The 23,486-nt window shown below is 31.5% G+C and overlaps 2 protein-coding genes and 2 pseudogenes across 2 annotated transcripts; 2 read left to right on the top strand and 2 right to left on the bottom strand.

Moving 5' to 3' along the window:
• Nucleotides 1-187: 187 nt before the first annotated feature.
• LOC124835892 (CBL-interacting serine/threonine-protein kinase 5 pseudogene) lies at nucleotides 188-2,133 on the top strand (annotated as a pseudogene).
• Nucleotides 2,134-4,506: 2,373 nt separating this feature from the next.
• LOC124835860 (amidophosphoribosyltransferase, chloroplastic pseudogene) lies at nucleotides 4,507-5,471 on the bottom strand (annotated as a pseudogene).
• A 7,192-nt stretch (nucleotides 5,472-12,663) lies between these two features.
• On the top strand, nucleotides 12,664-17,824 carry LOC124835894 (metal transporter Nramp1-like). Its single transcript, XM_047310924.2, has 13 exons — nucleotides 12,664-13,033; nucleotides 13,902-13,980; nucleotides 14,076-14,116; nucleotides 14,453-14,531; nucleotides 14,641-14,745; nucleotides 14,861-14,970; nucleotides 15,323-15,504; nucleotides 15,611-15,680; nucleotides 16,108-16,281; nucleotides 16,390-16,494; nucleotides 16,591-16,722; nucleotides 17,050-17,145; nucleotides 17,282-17,824. The coding sequence occupies exons 1-13, from the start codon at nucleotides 12,914-12,916 to the stop codon at nucleotides 17,621-17,623; spliced, it is 1,635 nt and encodes a 544-aa protein (XP_047166880.1). The 5' UTR covers nucleotides 12,664-12,913; the 3' UTR covers nucleotides 17,624-17,824.
• A 2,257-nt stretch (nucleotides 17,825-20,081) lies between these two features.
• On the bottom strand, nucleotides 20,082-22,258 carry LOC124835895 (cinnamoyl-CoA reductase 2). Its single transcript, XM_047310926.2, has 5 exons — nucleotides 22,027-22,258; nucleotides 21,719-21,873; nucleotides 21,426-21,611; nucleotides 20,938-21,290; nucleotides 20,082-20,453 (listed from the first exon to the last, which is right to left on the bottom strand). The coding sequence occupies exons 1-5, from the start codon at nucleotides 22,157-22,159 to the stop codon at nucleotides 20,282-20,284; spliced, it is 999 nt and encodes a 332-aa protein (XP_047166882.1). The 5' UTR covers nucleotides 22,160-22,258; the 3' UTR covers nucleotides 20,082-20,281.
• Nucleotides 22,259-23,486: the final 1,228 nt, after the last annotated feature.

Raw genomic sequence — 23,486 nt, 5'->3', positions numbered from 1 at the left:
TATTTCCGACTTCAGTTGAAAAATGTAAAAATCAGAATAATTACGTTAAATAAAAGCATAAATGAACTACTATTTGATAAGAATATACTTTATCTTTATCAGAGAAAAAACATCTTAAATAAATAATTTATAATTACTTAATATATGATATATGTTTGAGATAAGACTAAAAAAATATAAATAAAAGAGTAGAAGAAAAGGTAACGGAATTGGGTTAGATCCCCACGTCAGCTCCACCTCCAACGTTACTGTTAGATTTCTCCATATTTAGGTTTTCAGGATATTTCCTCTTCTCTGCCATTCTCACATCTTCTCTTCTTCACTTCTCTCGTTCCTCTTTTCAACAACTTCTCAATCTCAGCCTTATCCACCAAAATTTCCTTCTTTTGCTTCACGTTTCATCTGTCACTCTATTGGGTATTCTTCTTCTTCATCATACATGCACCATGAAGATTTTCAACCCGTCTGAATGCTTTCTTCGGAACTTGGTATGTCCCTCGGACACCATATTCCTCAAAAGCATCAATCTTTCTCATCTGGGTTCTTCCCATCTCTGCCAATTCACAATGTTCATCCTCTCCTGGCCCAATTAGTTGCATTCTGATCAATACATTTCCAAATTCTTCCCACCATTTCTCCCATGGATCCGCAGAACGAATCCGACCAAGCAAACCCCAGAAACATAATTTTCAGTAAATACGAGATGGGGCGGGTGCTGGGGCAGGGAAACTTCGCGAAGGTCTACTACGGCAGAAACCTCGTCACCAACGACAACGTCGCCGTCAAGGTCATAAAGAAAGAGAAGCTGAAGAAAGAGCGACTGGTGAAGCAGATCAAGCGCGAGGTTTCTGTCATGAAACTGGTGCGGCATCCCCACATCGTTCAACTCAAGGAAGTCATGGCCACCAAAGGAAAAATCTTCCTCGTCATGGAATACGTTAAGGGCGGCGAGCTTTTCACCAAAGTCAACAAAGGAAAACTCTCCGAAGACCTCGCCAGAAAGTACTTCCAGCAACTCGTCAGCGCCGTCGACTACTGCCACAGCCGCGGCGTCACCCACCGCGACCTCAAGCCGGAGAATCTCCTCTTGGACCAGAACGAGGACCTCAAAGTCTCCGACTTTGGACTCTCGGCGCTGCCGGAGCAGCGCCGCGCCGACGGCATGCTATTAACGCCGTGTGGGACCCCTGCTTACGTGGCGCCGGAGGTTCTGAAGAAAAAGGGCTACGACGGTTCAAAGGCTGATATATGGTCCTGTGGGGTAATTCTTTACGCCTTGCTCTGCGGCTATTTACCCTTCCAAGGTGAGAACGTTATGAGAATCTACCGAAAAGCGTTCAGAGCTCAGTATGAATTACCCGAATGGGTTTCGTCGCAGGCCAAGAATCTCATTTCGAATCTCCTCGTTGCTGATCCTGCCAAGAGGTATTCCATTCCCGATATAATGAAGGATCCCTGGTTTCAATTCGGGTTCATGAGACCCATTGCCTTTTCGATTAAGGAATCCGAGGTAGAAGACAACATTGATTTCGAAGACGTGTACAACAACGAGGACGAGGTCTCGATGAGGAAGCCCGCGAGGCCGTTTTACAATGCGTTTGAGATAATCTCGTCCTTGTCGCACGGGTTTGATCTCAGGAGTTTGTTTGAGACGAGGAAGCGGTCGCCGTCTATGTTCATCTGTAAATTTTCGGCTTCGGCGGTGATGGCGAAGGTGGAGGCTGCTGCAAAGAAGCTGAATTTTAAAGTGACGGGGAAGAAGGAGTTCGTGGTGAGGATGCAGGGGGCGGAAGAGGGGAGGAAGGGGAAGTTGGGGATGACGGTGGAGGTTTTCGAGGTGGCGCCGGAGGTGGCGGTGGTTGAGTTTTCAAAGTCTGCCGGCGACACTTTGGAGTATATTAAACTGTGTGAGGAACAAATAAGACCGTCTCTGAAAGACGTTGTTTGGAGCTGGCAGGGTGATAGCAATAATTAGTTTTTACCTATTTTAACTGTTTTTATGTTTTATTTCATACCATACCATGTACATATATTTGGAGTCTGTGATCGTGATTGAACTACAAATAGTAGCTAAATTGCAACATTAATCTCGCAAATTATGGAAAACAAAGGCATGGTTTTTCACTTTGAAAAGTGATTCCGTGGTTGGATGGAACAATTTTAATTTTACAACTCATTAAAAAGTGATGATATTTTTATTATATGTGAAACAATATAAGATTGTGTGATTGATGTTATACTAAAGAAAAATGATACTTGAACAACTATTTTTGACAACATTTAGACACGCGCACACGTGTCAAAATCTGAGTGGTCCAGTTGGAAAAATTAAATGAAAATGGACCACTCAGATTTTGACACGTGTGCACGTGTCTAAATGTTGTCAAAAATAGTTGTTCAAGTCTCATTTTCCTATACTAAAACTATGACATCTAATTTTCATAATGTAAGTTGATAACTGAGCTATTAAATGTCAGAAGTTCAGTCCAAAATAATGACCCAAGTCACCAGTAAAAAGACCAGTAAAAAGGCCAGTTAACTGAAGAGTATTATCGATTTGAAATTAGAATAATTTACTATTAATATCTTAAAAACTATATTAAATTTAATTTAATAATTTTTGAATATTTTCTAAAACTTTATAAAATGATTTCAAATACTAAAAATCTGCATGCTTTTGAAAACTTTAAACATAAAAATTAAAGGGGGTGTTTGGACCGCTTTATCCAAATGATAAAACGCGCGGCGCCGCTGCTTGCTACCAAACAAACACAAATAAACGTCATTGCTTAGGCGCCGAAGTTGAACCCTAAAATATAATTAGTTATATCCACCAATCAATCCACAAGGTAAATTTAGAACTTCAATACTATTGCTGAATTGATAACGATACTTTTGATAATATTTTTTAATATTGCTGAATTGATAATATCATGTTATTAGTTAATATTAATATTATTATGTAATATTAATATTTATTGATATTACATAATAATACGTAAATATTATAAAAAAAATATTGTCATAACTTATCAATGTGAGACCGGACTTACACCATTGGTCATTTTGCTAGCACTAGAAAAGACCTGAAAAAGGACATTGAATTGAACATGTTTGGTTTTATTGTTGCGGAATGACAGTGGAGGGTACATTAGAAGTTGTCCCTTTTGAGAAAAGTGTGGAGAAGGAAATGTGTGTTTGTAGGAACCATTATTTGGGGGTCCTCCACATACTACAACGTACCATCAGCTGACTCAGATCATACTCACTTTTCTCTCAAGATGAGGCCCTAAATAATACTGCATTTTCCCTTCTCCTCCATCGACTATTTGTGCAACTCAACACCATATATCATTCTCAACTCAACTTGCCAACTTGCCAAATTGCCTATGTACAGACACAATACCATATCATCATTCTCATTTTCCACAACACACCCACCTAACGTATCCCTGCCTCAACTATATTATCATCAACAAAATTATCTATCTATCTATCTCTATCTCTCTCTCTCTCTCTATATATATATATATATATATTAGTATAACAGTTTATCAGTTTAAGAATTACGGTTATTTCCGTCATAGTTTCAAAGGAATCCGAGTGATTGGTGTTGGAAGTTTCACATCGACTAGAGATAAGACTAAATTATAATATATAAATGGGTGCAAACCTCACCATCCAAATCGATTTTGTGTGACTGAGTTAGACTTAATAAAATCATTATCAATTAAATCATAATTAAGTTAATATTAATATGAAACACATCTTAAAATCTATTTATAAATTTGTTGTATCTTGTAATAAGTTGGTTATGTTTATTATTAATATTATTTGACACTTAACTTTAGTGTTGCAAGTATATCTCAAATTGATCGAATGGTAAAAAATGTAAAACAAAAGAGAAATACTTGAAGTTGGAAGATATCAAAGAAAAGATCTCATCTCGATCAACTTATATATATATATATATATATAATATACTTAGTATATGATATGTTAAATGTATCAGCTGTAGGAAATTTTGGATTGTTTGGAGAAAAGTTGGGTTGTATAATGAATTAGATTATTGGGATGGAAATAGTATGTGTTGTATAAAAAAAGCAACGAATTATAAGACAGAAGTCTTATCCCGAGATTTGTGTGAAAAGTAAGCAGGCATATATATTATAGTACTGCAATGATTGAAGGTATTAGCGAAGAGAAATAGAAAGAAATATAGTATCAGTATGACAGTCCCACACGCCAATAACTTATATATATTATATTAACTTAATAAGTTTTCGGTTTAACCATTCACGAAGTCCTTATTTTTGGGTGAAATCTCAATTTAGTTTCTTAGTTTCTGGAATTCTCAATTAGGTCTCAAATTTATGAAAATTACAACAATTGGATCCTTTCTGTTAATTTGTCTCCAACGGCGTTAGTGTGTGTCTGTAGTCAGTTTCTTAACTAACGTGATTGACTGAAGCAGGGGTAGTGAAACACGTGGATAATAACAATTTTTTAAGTCCTCCCCACATAGTGCGACCTTATCAACCCCTGCTGAAAGGAAACCCCAGCTTTTGCAGCGTAGCCAAGCGCAGCCACCACCCCAGAATCGAGAACTGCAATCACAACGTCGCACTCAACGGGGCTCTCAGTGGCCAGTATTTCCCCGAATTTCCTCCTAGACTCGTACACAGACCTCCCGAAGACAACAGAGTTGGGAAGTGGGAAGTGCGAAGTATATGTGCTCGAAGATGCATTGCTTTGGCTCCTGATGAGTCACGAGGCAGAGGGATTGGATTCCCGTGTGGTCCACCACCACAACCTCACCCGGGTTCACCTCTCTCTCATACATCGCATCGATCAAATCCAGCACGCATGTCTCCGAGGCGAAAACCACAGCGCCGTTCTTTCTCCTTCCCATCACCAAAGGTCGGAACCCGAAGGGGTCCCTCACAGCCACCAACTTGTCCTCCATGAGGAACACCAGGGAGTACGCCCCCTTCAGATTCTCGTAGGCATCCAATACTCTGAGTAGGAAAGGTCTGTGCTTGGAGGTGGCAATCAGGTGGAGCATGACCTCGGTGTCGGAGGTCGTGTTGAAGATGGACCTGTTGTCTTCCAGTTTGGCACGTAGGGAGCAGTAGTTCACGAAGTTTCCATTGTGTGTGACGACGACGGAGCCGAAACAGTAGCCGGCGACGAAGGGTTGGACGTTCACGAGCTTGGGCTGGCCAGCGGTGGAGTAGCGGACGTGGCCAATGGCGCAGGAGCCGGGCAGCTCAGATAACTTCGATTAAACCCTAAATACCCAAATTGATACCCCAATTTGTGAAATGGAATGAACTTTGGACGAACCGAACCCTAGAAGTACTCAGAACAATCTCAATCCCTAATTCGATCAATTCAAAATCTGAATCCCCATTTTGGTTTAAAACATTTATTTTCTTTTTTAAAAAATTGTTATTATCCACGTGCTTCATTATCCCTACTTTAGTCAGCCACGTCAGTTAAGAAATTGATTACAACGTGCCACGTCAGACACACACTAACACCGTTAGAGATAATTTAACAAAAATGATCTAATTATTGTAATTTTTATAAATTTGGAACTCAATTGAGAATTCCAAAAACTAAGAGATTAAATTGAAATTTTACGAGAGTTGGTGAATGATTAAACCTAAGTTTTCAGGGAAAAGTGATTTTTTTCCGTGGGAGTTTTGAAAGGATTATGATATCATACAGTGTGATCCTGATCCCTGTGTCGTGTCTCCCATGTCAGCAAATTTCACTTATGTCGAAATCAATAAATGTTTGGTCGTTTCATACGTCTGATAAAACAAATGAAGCACATAGTTTTGTTAGCAATAATATTTTGATATAAATAATTTTTTTTATTTGATATTATCTTCTTCTGATTTTTATTCTTTTTTTAAATAGAAAAAATTATTTTTATAATATATGTTAAATAAATATAAACATATGTCCTTTTATCATTATTCAAATTAACTAAAAAAGATTTATTTTCTGACTATACAGTATTTCATTCATTCTGGACCCTTTCGTTTGAAGAAAAACAATCATTTAAAACATGAAAACACACGCCAAGAAGATTGTTTGATGATTGGTTATGACGAAGTCTTTCTGATAATTATTATATATTATATATTACTTTTCTTTGGATGCTTTCAAAATTAAGATAACAAAACTAAAACACACGAAATATTATAATAAACTTATAATATTTTTTTTTCATTTACATCTATGTTAAATACAAGTTTAAATGTAGTAATTCTATCATTTAAAATAAACTAATTATAATTTGGAAAGGAAGGAAGTGTATATATAATATATTGTGAATGTAATCATTTGTCCAACATTCTTTTTTGAACTTATTTCAATTTGTATCTATGACAAGTAATAAACAATGAAGAAGAGAATACCTGTGAATTGTTATATAATGAACAAATAACCTTGATTCTAATTGAAACATGTCGCAATGATTTCTCCACATCATTATTAGAGTTTCTAAAAAATATAAATAATTATACTTTAAAAAGACAACATTTTTAAAATAATGATATGAAAGTATTTAAATCATACATTATACGACAAAGATTTGTTAGAAGTAGCAACTAAACTAAACAAATGTATCACTGAGATTTATATATCATCACATATTTGTGATGAGTACTATATATTTTTTAAGAATTTGTTTTTTTAGTAGATTTGAGGGAGTGGATTTGAAGGGATTTGAACATAAATTTTTTTGTCATTTATTTGAGTGAATTTGGAGGTAAATGAGAGTGAATTTGGAAATAATTTTTTTTAATTTGTCACGTCAATACAATTCTATAATAATTTTTACAAATTTTATTTCCAAATTCACTCTCATTTACCTCCAAATTCACTCAAATAAATGACAAAAAAAATTATCTTCAAATCCTCTCAAATTCTCTCAAATTCACTCAGAAGATTCACATAAATTTCACATTAGATTGTTGGGATTGATTGTAAGGAATTCGAAAAAAGAGTGAGTTATCCCTTACAACTCTTGTTTGAAGTTTTCTCAGTGATTAAATTTTTTTGAGATGCTTGAATTAAAGTTTCCATATGGATTATTTTGGTGTAGGTCTCCATCCTTCTCAACCAAGAATGAAACTAATTCATGGTTGAAACATTTAGAGGATTTGATTATTCAATCATATCACCTTCTAAATGATTTCCCTTTGGATTGGTTTCAAGAAGGCATAAGTGGATACTATAAATTGGATTTGTGTAAAAAGTTTAAACTGATGACTCTTCTTTGTGAAGAAGCTTTGAGCACTCAATAAGTACTGTTAAAAAATATTCCTTTTTTGTGTATTCTTCTTTTGTTTTATTACTTCAACACTTCATCTTTTTTTGTTTTTTTTCTTCTTATTTTTGTTGTCTTAATATCAATTAAAGCGGTTGGAAATTTGTTTAATATCTTCAGAAAACTAAGGAGCTATATTCAGGACGAAAATTCAAGACATGCAAAAGTAGTGAAAGAAACAAAACTTAAGATTGCTGCAGCTAAGGAAAAGGTAATAGAAAACAAGGTCTTATGATGCTCTTTGTATATGGATTATCCTTGCTATTACAATTCATAATAATTCTGTGTGTATGATATGTACAGATAAAGTGTCTTGCACAAAAGTTGCAGAATGAGAATTCCAAAGTGTCCTCCATTCCAGGGGAGGAGCATGTGATGATTAATTGTTTCTTAATAGATGTTAAGGTTAAACATCTAGGTAGGTCTTGGTTTAATAAAGAAATAAATGTTCTTAATGTGGTAAAAACAGAAAATAGAGTATGTGTAAGTAATTTTGTTTCTTAAATAAATTAACGCTCTTAACAAGGTCAAAATGGAAAGTTTGGATACATACAGTTGTTTTATATGTTGCTAGTTTTAATGTTTATGCTATTGTAAGGGTTGACAATTGTTTTTTTTATGTTAAAGACAAAAGTGGATGTGATGCCACGAGAATCAATCCAGAGTTTGCGGACAACAATGGGATGACATTTTGGAACTTACAAAGTTACAATGACGAATCGGTTCTTCTGCTGCAAGGTAATTCTAAAAATTTATGAGCTCAATTTGTCTGATTGATGATACCATTTTGACTAGGGAATTAGCAAGTTTTCTAAAAGAAAGCATCAATGCAGATATGAAGATACAAGATGAAACTGCTACTTTACTTGAAGAAAGCTGGTTTGTTTACGGTCTTCCAGAAAATTAAGATAACAAAACTAAAACACACGAAATATTATAATAAACTTATAATATTTTTTTTTTCATTTACATATATGTTAAATACAAGTTTAAATGTAGTAATTCTATCATTTAAAATAAACTAATTATAATATGGAAAGGAAGGAAGTGTATATATAATATATTGTGTATGTAATCATTTGTCCAACATTCTTTTTTGAACTTATTTCAATTTGTAACTATGACAAGTAATAAACAACGAAGAAGAGAATACCTGTGAATTGTTATATAATGAACAAATAACCTTGATTCTATAATTGAAACATGTCGCAATGATTTCTCCACATCATTATTAGAGTTTCTAAAAAATATAAATAATTATACTTTAAAAAGACATAACATTTTTAAAATAATGATATGAAAGTATTTAAAACATACATTATGAGACAAAAATTTGTTAGAAGTAGCAACAAGACAAATGTATCACTGAGATTTATATATCATCAGATATTTGTGATGAGTACTATATATTTTTTAAGGGTTTGTTCTTTTGAGTGGATTTGAGGGGATTTGAAAGGATTTGAAGATAAATTTTTTTGTCATTTATTTGAGTGAATTTGGAGGTAAATGAGAGTGAATTTGGAAATAAATTTTTTTAATTTGTGACGTCAATACAATTCTATAATAATTCTCACAAATTTTATTTCCAAATTCACTCTCATTTACCTCTAAATTCACTCAAATAAACGACAAAAAAATTTATCTTCAAATCCTCTCAAATCCCCTCAAAAGAACAAGACCTAAGTGTTTGTTTTCGTTGTTTATTTTGAAATTTCATTCAGTCGAATTAATATTTGATTTGAAAATTGTAATTGTCCAATTTCGGAATAGTTATTATACTATATAGTGTGTCAACTAATAACATAATCCAACAACTATTAATCGATAGAGTGTGATTGATTGGTGATACGGTCGTTAAAGACAGTTTAAGACTAATTAATAATATAATGGTCATTAATAAATGATTAACAAATATATTAACAATCAATAATTGTTAATTAATAGATTTGATTAACATCTATCAATACAAGTTTGAAGTCAAAGTAAAGACGACATAACTCAATTTATTACCACCTTCTTGAAAAATATATTTGACTTAGTGTTGGAGTTTTTTCTACCCATCAAAATACCAACTGGTTTGAAGATTACCTGCAAAGAGGTATGAACAATAATAGTAGAAAGCAAACTAAGATAGGATGAGACCTTACATAATCGAAATAGTTATTATGGTCATGTAAGATGATTGATGATTCAGATTCCATAAACCCTAATAATAAATTTACTATTAAAAAAATCAAAGCGTAATAGTTTGCATTGATATTATTTATCCCATAAGCTATGCTGCAAATAGGACCAAGTTATTTAATTCGGTCTGATGTGAGATTTTAGGGATGAAGCAGAACATATAGAATCATCGTGTGCAAAAATGTTTAATAATGTTTTTTGTTTATGAAAATGTTGTTCAAAATTTGTTGAATGGATATAGGTGTAAGGTTGAAGATGGTGACTGAAAGTGGTAGAAGATGGAACGGTGGAAGAAGCATAGATTGCCACATAGAAGGAAGAAGCTTCAAGATTTTATTCTTAACTTCTGTATTCTATCTCCTCTGAAAAATTCAAATTCTTGTCACTTTCTTAAATTATCAATGCTTTTATATTCAGTAGTAATGTCAAATTTGGACTCAAACCTACTTCTAAACAACATTGGAATAAAATAAAATAAAAGATTGTGTAATTGTTTCATTTGTTTACTTACGTACAAACTACAAAACAGATTCACGTTTCAACCAAGTTTGTTTAAATTTTATTATATTAGAACAGGAATTTAAAAATAAATACATTATTATGAAAGTTTTCGGGATGATTTACAAAATATAAATAAGAAAATTAAAAATAAGTTATTATAATTATTAAGGGTTTATCATAAATAGAAATTTTTAAAATTATACTTTTGTGTAATCCATTATTAGAGTTTTTTATTTTTCGCGTTAAGTATGTTTTTTATTTCCAAATTATTTTTAAAAATTATGGTTAAATTTAAATTATATGTATATTTCAAACTATTTAATGAAAAAAAGTAAAATATTTTTCAATAAACAATACTGACAATATTTTCTATGTAATAAATAGAATCTTATAATAAACTATAATATACCATTCACGGAAAAAATATTTTATATGATTTTAATAAAATATAAAAATAAAACAAATATATTATTTAAAAAAAAATACTGTGAAATTTATTTTATTATCATGTTTATTTTGGTGACAAGTGTTCTAAAAATTAATTTTAGGGAGAAAATTAATGTTGTTTTAGAGAGAAAATTAAGAATCCATAAAATGTATATACACATCGTACGACATACATAAAGAAGACGATTATTAATTGGTTATATATATATATATATATATACAACTGGTGGTGCAGTTAGAAAGAACCTGTAATAATTCTAATATCCTTTTGGATTAGGGCTTGCTAAAATTTCTTTTGGGTCACAATTTCTAATTTTTATTTTCTCTTTCTGCACCCACGTTTTCTTCCTCTCAGTGGAAAATGTCAAAAATATCCTTTTGTCAGATTTTGTTAGACAAACTTTTTAAATTAACTCATGATTAATTAAATAATTAAATAGGCATGCTCATTTTTAGATATAGTGATCATATAAGTTTCAATGAAGTAAATAAAGAAGACAAGATTTACAAAAATTGAAAATTTATTAATACTTTTTTTTTTTGTTTTAATTTCAATACGAAACGTATTTTCAAAATAAATGATGAATTACCGTTTGAGGAAAAACGAATATTATTTTGGCCTTTTTCTTTTAGATAGACACAAGAAGTGTTATCATGTGGCATGCCATGCATACGCCATCACTAAAATGATAGTGTTAGATTGTGAGAATGGGTTGATAATGTCCATAACATGTGAACATACCCATGCCATTAAAATAAACTTGTGAGAAAATCACTATGTGATGAGGTAGATTAGATATGTAAGAATATTTGTATTTAATCAGATAACTAAAAACCCTAGATAAGTGGAAAAAAATAATAAATATTACTATCATACAATATATAAATATGCACGTAATAATATTTGAGTTTATCACTTGACGAAGAAATCAACATATAATTTTAAGAGTAAGAAAATGAAAATTAATATATATATATATATATATAACAAATATCTTGATAACAAATGATACATTAAGAAAAAAAATTCTATTTAAAATATTTTAACACGTAACTTTGATATTATATTAAAAATAAATTTTAAATTTAATTCAACTCCTATTTACATTTTATAAAATTATCTAAGTGTAATTTTCTAAGTTTTACAAATTATTTGATAATTTAATATTTATGCAAAAGATAGAGTAGAATTTAAAATATTTAATGCTAGGAAACAGAAGTTTACGTTGACTTTGATAAATAAAATAGAAAAAAAAAACGAGATATATGGAATTTAGAAATAAAATAAAGAGAGAAGATGGCGACTGTAATAAAGAATAGCAGCACATAGGTAGGATATTATTATTAGGTGCTGCTGTTACTTTAATTATATACTTCTCACACTTGAAGGGCCACTAAGACTATGTCATTGTTTAATTCATTCAAATTTTAATAATAAAAATATAACAACATAATAATATTTTTAAACCAATAATCAGAGGTTAACGTCTCTTTTCACATAAGCAATTACAGAAAATCTTATCTATAAAGAATTTTTTTTTTCATAAAAGGACAGGATTTCAGGAAAATACAAAAAACTCAATGACTTAGTTATCTAGCAAATGTATTGACTTTTTTATTTATTGGTAATAATAATAATAAGTGTCTGTTTTTTTTTCCTTAAAGAAATAATATATAACTTTGAAGCTTTTTTTATATTATCATTCAATAAAAATATAATGTTACTACATACTCAATAAAAATATATTAAATATTCTATGACTTATCTAAAATTTCAAATTTATTTAACATTATCTTTTTTATTTTTTACTTTTCTATTTTATAAATGTAAAAATTTATATTTTTATGAACATCTTATCTTTATACTCTATGTTAAATAAATGTAAAAATGTATGGTGATATCATTTCTACCTCCAAAATAAATAACATCTCATACAATGATTAACCTTTGAAATCAAAATACATCAAAGGTTAAATATAATGTATCAAAGGTTTCATGACTTTTATATTCCTGTAAATTTTATATTCATAAATATAATGTATCAGTGATTACGGTACATATGCATGTTGATTTTTACTTTTTGAAAATATGAATATATTAAATGGTTAAAATATAAAATGTGAATTCCTAATATAAGTGGGAGCAGGTAGCTATTTGAGAAGTAGTTTGTTCTGCATACATAAGAGTTTTCGTTGTGCATAAGGAACCATTTTCTGGTTTCTAACAAAAAACAGCTACACTTCCTTTTCTGTCATCATCATCTGTTGTTTTATGCATACACATACCTCTCTCACTTCGCAAATTCTACTTTCAATCATATGCTATTCTACGTTTCATTCCACAAACTTCCTTTTTGGTCACCAAAAGTATCTATAAACATGTATTCATGTTGAAGACTTTTCGTCTCTTTTGGAGTTTTGGCTGCAGAAGAAAATATGAGCGTGACAGGTTCATCTTCTGGGCACCCTCAATTCATTGCCACCACTGGTAACAGAAGCTTGTCCAATGCGCCGTTGATCGAGAATCCAGACTCTGATCAAATTGTCGTACCTGATGTCAGTTTCAATGGCCCTTCTAATCTTACTGGTTAACTCTGCATAATGTTCTTGGTTGCTTTATGGATTTGAAAAAGCGTGTAGGACATAGCCGAATATGGCTTTATATGTTTGAGATTAACGTTTGTTGTTTTGGATTGGATGCTTTATTCTCTACTTATATGTTAATGCTAAAGTTTATTTTTTTTAGCCCTATTGATTTGCTTACACTGATAACGTGAGCTGGGAATATGCTGAAAAATGGAATGACATAAGGGGGCGAAGTAGGTTTTGATTTGACTTGGTATTTAAGAAGAACCCGTCTTTGTTTATGATTCAGCTACTAGACGTATTGATTATTATTCTTGTGTCGTGTAGGACTAGCTAACCATGAATACATGAACTTATCAGAGTGACCCTAAATAATAGTATAAAATAATACGTTAAGAAGTAGAGTTTAAGATTAATTTAATCTCAAAAATTGATTTATAAAGTGAGATTTGATCTATTTATATATTTTAAATTGGTCTTATTTTTAGTTTATGGTTTCGGTTAGGTATAGATGATACAAATAAAACTGAACAATGTCTGATATTGAGATTAATCTAAAATGTGTATGTATTAGTGATCACAGTATAATTTCTATCGGTTTTGTATGAATAATTTAGTCTGATATTCATTTCAGAAGCTGCTTGTAGCTTCTATGTCTTATTCTGACAAGGAATGTTTCAAACACACTGCTTATAAACTTCCAAGTAATTATTTGACTCGTGACATGTGCAGAAAGAGAATCATTTTTCACTGGGAATTTTATGAACTGAAAAGAATATTAAAGTTTTTCTTAATTAGTGGTATAATATAGTTGTATATGGTTTCCTGTATTTTGCAGAGAACAAGCTGGAAAAACTTATTTGCATACGTGGGGCCTGGATTTCTTGTTTCCATTGCATATATCGACCCTGGAAACTGTAACATCACTTATTCATTGCTTTCTTTTGAAATAAAAGGAAATATATAATTGCTGACATAGATTTGCTAATTATATTTTTACAATGGCTTGCAGTTGAAACGGATCTTCAATCAGGAGCTCAATACAAATATGAGGTGTAGTTTCATGCAGTTGTTTCAGCTTAGGTTCATTTGTTTCCAATTTAGAATCTTGAACAGTAGTTGATTTTGCTTATGATGTTTTAGTATGCATGCATTGGATTTGGATACCCACAAGCAATATAACCGTTATATTTGTGTTCTACATAATAAAATAGGTTCATGTAGCCAAGGTGGTTGGTTTTTTGTTTCTGTCATGGTTTCTGATTGATGATTTTGCAGATTTAAATTTTGTCATTTGAGTGCAATTACGTTTTATTGAATAATTAATAGGTTGTTATACACCTATGCTCCAGACTTCACATTACTGTTTTGTCACATTAATGCTTTCAGTTACTATGGATCATATTGGTGGCATCATGTGCTGCTCTTCTAATTCAAACAATGGCTGCTAATCTTGGGGTTGTCACTGGTACTTGATTTAGTAATCTTTTGGTTTTTACTGAATAAATTGATGTGTATGAGTTTGGATTTTAACTTTCCTTCTTCTGTTATCAATATTTTCAAAATTCTATTTTCAGGAATGCATCTAGCTGAGCATTGTAGAGCTGAATATTCTCGACTGCCCAACTTCATCCTTTGGGTGATTGCTGAAATTGCCATTGTGGCCTGTGACATTCCTGAAGGTATACTACATACAGTAGGCTTTCAGTCTGAGTTTTACATTGAATAAAAATGAAAAAGCAGAGAAAAAATTGAAAACTCATTATCTTAAGGGTTTTTGTGTGGCTTTCTATGCAGTAATTGGAACGGCCTTTGCATTGAACATGCTCTTCAACATACCTGTTTGGATTGGTGTTCTTCTGACAGGACTCAGTACATTGGTCCTCTTAGCATTACAGCAATATGGGGTAGTTTTCTGCATTCTTTATCAAACCATTGTCACGTTGTATGACATCTGACAATGGTTGTTAGAATTCCAAATGTGAAATTAAGTTTCACATTTAATAGAAATAAGAAAGTAGAACACCATATAAGATTAAAGATCCATTAATACATAACTTTAAGGTTTTGAATAGATAATAATGTCAATTCTTTATATGGTTGAGCTCATATCTCATTGATGTTTGTATCTATCCGGTAAACCTCCTTCTCCATAGGAACTACAATGGTTTGAACAAATTAATGATTGACATTGCATGTTCCATAAGACTAGTGTTTACTAGAAAAAAATCTGAGCACTTTTTCTTGGGTTCTTAACAGGTTAGGAAACTTGAATTCTTCATTGCATTTCTAGTATTTACAATTGCTGGTTGCTTTATGGCTGAGCTTGGATACGCAAAGCCTGTGGCCAAAGAAGTTGTGACAGGTCTATTTGTTCCAAAACTTAATGGGAATGGTGCCACTGGTCTAGCAATTTCACTGCTTGGGGCAATGGTTATGCCGTGGGTTCCTCTTGTCTTCCTTCTGCAGCATTTTCTTTCTTCTGTCCCTGAGTAATTTGCTCTAAATCAGTGCTATGTTTCTTTGTTTACTATGCATTTGCTTCAGACACAATCTCTTCCTCCACTCAGCTCTGGTGCTTTCCAGGAAAATACCCCGATCAGTTCGTGGAATCAAAGTAAACATTTTATCTCTTGTATGCATATATTCATACAAATCAATTCATTTCCAATTATAAGTGAAAGGATGTTGGCCTACTTAGAATATTGACATAAAATTTTCAAACATCAAGGATGTTGCACTTTTTTTACTGTTATTAATATCGTTTTTAAGATAAGTTTACTGAATAGAGCAACATTAATCTTTACAATGGTACATGACTTTTGAAGGTAGAATTCTTTGGAAATCTGTGAGTCTAAGTTCACATTCGATAGAAATGAGATACTTAACCATAAATCCAATATCTTAAGGTTTGAAATAGGGAGTGATGTCACTTTCTTATATGGATTGGATTTAAATCCATTATGTTCTAACTCATTGGTGTTGTGTCTTTCCCGCTAGTGTTTCTGATGTCAATCATCATTCCATTATCTTATCTTTGACAGGAGGCTTGCAGATTTTACATGATAGAAAGTGCTTTTGCTCTTATGGTGGCCTTCCTCATAAATATTTCCGTTATTTCTGTAAGTGGTGCAGTTTGCCATTCTTCAAACTTAAGTGCTGAAGATCAGAAAAGTTGTGAGGATTTGGATTTGAACAAAGCCTCCTTTTTATTAAGAGTAAGTAAAACAACTATATGTACTTAGTTCTTGAGCTTCATGTACCATTTTTGTTGGAAAGTGTGCTGATAAAATCATTGATGATATTTTTATGTGGTCCACACTAAGAATGTCTTGGGCAAATGGAGTTCAAAACTATTTGCAATTGCTTTGCTTGCCTCAGGTCAAAGTTCTACCATAACAGGAACATATGCAGGGCAATACGTCATGCAGGCATGATGTTTTTTTTTTCCTTTTTCTGTTCTTTTGGCAGTAAAAGGAGTACCTACTTCTACTTGTCATTTCACCTTAATCAGTATCTCATTTCAGGGATTTCTTGATTTGCGACTGAAGTCATGGATTCGGAATTTGCTAACCCGTTGCATAGCCATTGTTCCTAGTTTGATTGTTGCACTCATAGGTGGCTCTGCTGGAGCTGGAGAGCTCATCATAATTGCATCGGTATGATTCCCTTGCTCTTATTTTGTCTCCATGGTTTTTATGTTGGAAATCCAAGTGTGAATCTAAATCTCACGTTAAATAGAAATGAGAAAGTAGAATACTGTATAAAACTGAAACTCCATTAACTCGTTATCTTAAAGTTTTAGGTAGAGAGTGATATCGATGATCTTAAGGTTTTGGGTAGAGAGTGATGTTTGTAATCTCTTGTATGATTGTATTCTGTAATTTCTGTCAGATCGTGATGGATAAATCTTGTGCATAATAGTGCTATTGATCTTTTGGGATATGCCATAGTTTGTGCTGAAGTCCCTCTATGTCTGCTGTCAGATGATCTTATCATTTGAACTTCCTTTTGCTCTGATTCCACTCCTCAAGTTCACTAGCAGCAAAATCAAGATGGGAGAACATGTCAACTCAATCACGGTAACTTTTTTCACGACAAGAAAATTTGAAAGTTCTTAAAAATAGAAAATTGATTACCAACATCACTGATTACAAATGTTGTTCTGCATCATGTCTGATAAATGATTTTCTATATATATATACACTTGAATTGCAGATTTCGGCTGTTACTTGGATCATTGGTTCCCTCATCATGGGCATAAACATATACTATTTAATGACTAGCTTTGTGAAGTTGCTTCTTCATGCTCACTTAAGAATTGTGGCTAAGGTATTTCTGGGGATATTAGGATTTTCTGGTGTGGCACTGTACATTGGAGGCATTGCATATTTGGCGTTTCGCAAAAATAAAAAGACTACACATATTTTGACACTTAGAACATTGGAAGATCAGCAAATGGGTAATGCAGAAAATGATGTATCAATGTATAGTCTGCCAAGAGAAGACATAGTAAGCATGCAATTGCCTCAAAAAAGGAGTCCTGCAGAATTTGATTAAGAAATTACTCAGTAAGGTAAATTAGCTATATGTGGAGTCCTAACAAAGGTTCTATCAGGAATCTCTAGAAATTGAGTCTGTGTAAATGAGAACATTATTTGGTGCAAATTGTTGAAAGTCGTATATCGATTAGATTAGAGATCAGGACAATTTAAAGTATATAAATGGATGCAAACCTAATCTTATAAACCTATTTTATGAGATTGATTTAAGCTTTAAAAACCATTTCTTAACACAGATTAAGTATCAAGTAATCATCACCTCTTATATAAAGTGTCAGTCAGTGTGAATATAGAAACAATGCAGCTATGTGTGGCTAACATAACTCTATGGAAGATAATAGTCTTTCATGAGCAGGACTTCTGGTAAATATCATAATCAGCTTTTAGTTTATTCATTTAATGCTTTTCTTGAAATATCAGTGGCGCTTCTGTTGAAACTGGAATGACATTCTTTCAATCCTTCATATTGTCACTTGATATACCTTATAAATAGAAAAGTACTTTTGTGGGAGTATTTTGGAAGAATTTGTAGAGAAATTTTGTGAATATAATTCACTACTAAGATTTTTTTCATATTTTATGGAGATTTTCCTTGTAAATTTCTTATAAAAATTTGTACGAAAAGAGTTTCCTGTCATTTTTCCTACGAATTTTGATCGATAAATAATACTTGCCGATTTCTTTTTTCCAAAAACTTATGCATGAAAACATTAAAATACCTGCAACTTTTCTTACTTCTTTTAATTCGCAAAACCAAATAGAGAAAATTAATAAATATTAAGTAAAATCATAGTAAAATTTGCAGGAATTTTTCGCAAATTACTTTTGTCAAAATATTACTACCAATTTCCTGCAAATTAATATTCATAACAAAATTTATAAGTATTTATTGAGTAAAAAAAATTCAAAAAAATTAGCAAGAAATGTGCATTTTTTAGTAGTATAATTTTCTGCAAATAACTTTACACCAAAAAATTGTAGATATTTCCTTTAAAATATAATTCTAAAAAAAATCATACATATTCTTTACTAAAAATATTTTACACAAAAAATGGTAAGTATTTTTTGTGAATATTTTTTTGCAGAAAAAATAGTAAGTAATATCTTTTTGCAAATAATTTTATACAAAAAACTTTGCAAGTATTTCATGAAAAAAAAAATTATAATAAAATTCCTATATATTTCCTGCCAATTATATTTTATATGAAAAACCAAATGAATTTCATGCCAAAAAAATTTCAAAAATAAATATGCAAGAATTTTTTGCTAAAATTTTTCCATTAAAAAATTGGAAGGTAATAAACATTTTTCTAGTAGTGATTCGCACTATTTATATTATAACTCTTTTTAACTTATTTCAATAAATTTCTTCGCATATTATATTAAAATAACTTCTTTATATCTTATGGAAAATGAATCCATTGTCTTTTTTTCAACATAAGCTATTGTAAAAACTGAGTAAATTGTCATGATTAGTATCTCCTAAATTCAACAAATCACTCAGAAATTAACCAACATCATAATCATGTAATATTATATATATATATATATATATATATATATATATATATATATATATATATATATATATATATATATATATATATATATATATTCGTTTCGTTAATCAAAATCAATTTTCAAAACCACTCAAAATGTATTTTAATAACCAATTAAAATAATATAATTATTAATAGGACAAAGAATTTTAATGTTTTGAAACATAACAAAGAATCCTATGCATGATTCACAATATTCAACGACAACTCGACAAAAGAAAAAACATTTCTTTTTTCTGCATTGCTAAATCAAACCATGTAGCTAGTGATGAACAGGGTTTAAACATGTCACTCACACATGTCTAAAAATCATCCCCTTTCCAGGTTCCATTGTAACTTATTGTCCTAACATAAAAAAAAAGGAAAAATATATTTTTACATTAATAATTTTTTTACATTTGATATTATTCTTTCTCTTTAATTTTTTTGTTTTTAAAAAAAAATATAAAAATTCAATCTTTTAATTATTTTACCTTCTTTATTTTATTCTTATAACATACGTGAAATAAATGTAAAAGTGTACCACTCTGTTATTATTTTAAAAAAATCTTCCTCCAACTATCCTTTTCCCACATATACAGGGATAAGCAGTAACCAATCTTATTGTTACAAGTTTGTGCTTTATAGGAACTGTGATGTGAAAAAAAAGAGAAACTTGTGGAGAATATGGACTTTGAGTGACGAAGTTGGTATGTTTATTTCAACATTTTGGAGAAACTGACCTTGCATATTAAGCCAAAGGTGTCACTGGGTTATTATTATTTTCATTTCTTTCATTTTCAGTGCAACCAAATACAGAGTGAAGTCAAACTGATTGAATGTCAACGTCTGTGTCTGTCTACAAATATCAAATTGCTTGAACTTCTGAATGTGACAATAACTTGAAGCAAAGAAGCATAATTACAAAGGGTGGAAAATCCATTAATATTATCAATTTTACTTTTACACAAGGCAGCAATTAGCATGGAGTGTGTCTTACAAACTCAGAATGCACGTACTTCTCAGGATCTTATATAATTAACTCAAGACAAATTCATTTAACAATAACTACTTTAAACTTGTTAATGTATTGCAACCTAGCTAGTTAGGATTTAACTTCAATAGGAGTTTTCTTGCTTTGGGAGCACAGGAAGGTGGCCATTGTCTTGCAGATTTTTAACTGTGTCATATAGACTCTGTTTCACTGGGGTGAATTCCATTCCCAAATCTTTCAGCTTTTGGTTTGAAAACATATAAGGTTTTACTCTCGGGTTCTTTTCATCTGAACATCTGCACAAATGAAATGTCATGTTAAGTTCCAATCTCTCACCAAAAATCAAATCATCAGTACTATTCTTTGATGGAAAACAGCTTTTACACAGGTTAGTAGTAACAAGCGTATCTAACTTCTTCAATCTCACATGTAATGATTTAACAATTATAAATGGTTGCGGTTGCAGGTTTTCCAATTCCAATCATATGATATATGATGTGCTGTTCTTCCAAGTAAAAAAAAGGTGAAAGCAACCTATTCTTGGTGGTTAAAGTGTTTTTGTTTGCTGTGAAATTATGGTATAAGTAAAGGTCATGAAGAAGTCAAAGTTGGTATACCTACCCCACAAAGTTTTACATTTATAGTATCTACATTTTTGTATTCTACCTCACCAGAAAAACATATCATTGTTGGTAACCAGTACTCAGAGCTATGACACATTCATCAATTTCAAATTCTGTGCACAAATAAAATAAAGTAATCAAGAGAACAAAGTCTTACTTGGTGGGAATTGGGTACTCTGGGAAAAACTTGCCCAAAATTTCAACGAGGTCACCACGATGCAGTGAACTTTCGGCACATATGTATCGACCAGAAGCTGAAGGAGTCTCATACACAAGAACATGGGCTAGTGCGACATCCTTAACGTGTACATAAGACTGTGTGGCATTTACATAGGTCTTAGCAGAGCCAGTAAGGTACTTCAGGATGTGAATTGTGCTAGCATTAATGGTAGGTTGAAGCAATGGACCAATAACCACAACTGGGTTCACCACAACCAAATCCACCCCTCTTTCTTTAGCTATATCCCATGCTGATTGTTCAGCCACCGTCTTCCCATAGCAGTACCAATTCTGCAGATCAAATTAGCCATTCCATTATTAAAACACACATTTCAAGCATTAGTTCCACCTAAAAGGACACGTATAATAGCATGCTGTTTAAGTCATCGAATTGGTAGGAAACAAAAAACAGAATGATTCATCAACCTTGGTGTTCTTGCAGTACTCCAAATCACTCCAGAATGATTCATCAACCACCACATCCCTACTCGTGTTAGGGTTCATATACACCGTGCCAATTGACGAAGTGAACACCACGCGCCGCACTTTTGCTTCTGCAGCTGCTATTATCACATTCTTCGTTCCATTCACTGCTGGCTCCACCATCTCTTCCTGTGCATAGCCGATTCAGTACAAAACGTTTAGTTCTTCGTTTGAAAATAAACCCTCAACAATTTAGCACGAGAATTTGTTGATTTGGGGAAAAAGAGAAAACTAACGGGGTTGTCGGTGACCGGAGAAGCGGTGTGGAAGACGCCGTGGCAACCGTGAAAAGCAGCTTTAATGGAATCAATATCAAAGAGATCAACTTTATGCAGAGTGAGTCTCTCCTTCGCTCCTTCCAACTTCTTCAAATGACCATTCTTCGGATCCTCTGATATAATCATTCATTAATACAACACATACATAACATAACATCACATAAATTCCCGCTAATCAAGACAACGTTAACTTTAAACAAACAAATTAATTAATTAAATAATTGATTTAATTAGCATGCAATGCAATACATATATACAGTACGTACCTGGGTTTCGAACGGTTCCTCTCACAGTGTAACCTTTCTCTAACAGAACCTTCACAAGCCAAGAAGCTATGTACCCGCCGGCGCCGGTCACGCAGACGGTTTCACCGGAAAATGATGACGTGTCAGTTGGCATCTCGGCGACGATTGATTGAGAGAAAAGGAATCAAAACTAAAGGAATAATGACACTAAGAAGTTTGCAGGTTATGGAATACGAAGATCAACATGCCCAAAGATTCCTTTTATAATCCTGCATGCACCCTTCTCCATCTAACGTGTCAAAAAATTCAATATAATATTAAAATTATTATTACAAATTGCTCTGATTTATAACATAAAACACCATTTAATTTAGTAAAAGCAGCTGCATCTACATACACCTAATCCTTATCCTTGTAGAATATATATATATATATATATATATATATATATATATATATATATATATATATATATATATATAAAGATTATATATTTTTTATTTATACGAAATCTAGTGGGATTTTCCTGTTAAGATTCAAAAGTTTGCATTTTTCATCAGTGATGAATGATATAAAACAAATATTGCTAAAAGGGTCCTATTCTCTCTTTCTCCATAAGCTGTCGCAAAAAAATAGTTATATTTGTTAAGAAATGTCATGATTTCAAATATTTACTAAATTGGAATTTTATGATGATGTTGTTTCTTAGATTTTTTGTTAGCAGATGATGATTCAGAAAGGCAAAATATTTAAATTTTAATTTTTGTGTGAAAATATTAAACGTAGAAACAAGTAATTTCTTTTTCTCTGTATTCTGTCGCTAATAATAAGCAAAATGAAAAAAATATTATAATTGACTTTATATTTCGAATGCACGTTGTTAGTTGTTTTATATATACAATTTTATATTTTAAAATATTTATATATAACATTCGACACGTGCGAACTTAAAATGCAAACGCGCTTCTAAGTCAAACTTGAGTTGACAGAAAACGCGGCTTGTGAAACATTAACTAACAACCACATTTTTAATCTGCTGAAAAAAAAATTCAATTTCAATTTAATCGGTATGTTCCATTTTTGGAATTATATAAATTTAATTTTTTAATGTGTTTCTTAACTAATATTAAAAAGAAAATGTTAAATCATTTAAACAACATGATAAAATATATCTGAAACGTTAAATAAATTTAACAAAATTTAATTAAAATAATTAAATTCACATGTTTATAAAATTAAAAATCTAAATTATATCAAAATTTTAAAAATAAAATAATTTCAACTTTTATATATCAAAATATGTTTAACTTTAAATTATTCACTAAAAAATATATAAAAGATCCAAATATTAAATTAATTATAAGAAAAGAAAACTTGTAATTTCATAAAGAAATATTCACAAGAGTAATCTTTTTTGTGAAACTAATATGTTTATAATATTTCATATATTATCAAAAAAATAACGAGACTGTAAAATAGCC

The sequence above is a fragment of the Vigna umbellata genome, chromosome 11, assembly GCF_029865625.1.
Source record: "Vigna umbellata cultivar VRB3 chromosome 11, Vumbellata_1.0, whole genome shotgun sequence".
Classification (NCBI taxonomy): Eukaryota; Viridiplantae; Streptophyta; class Magnoliopsida; order Fabales; family Fabaceae; genus Vigna; species Vigna umbellata.
The sequence above is the reverse complement of the archived record's forward strand: the minus strand, read 5'-3'. Positions and strand labels throughout refer to the sequence as shown.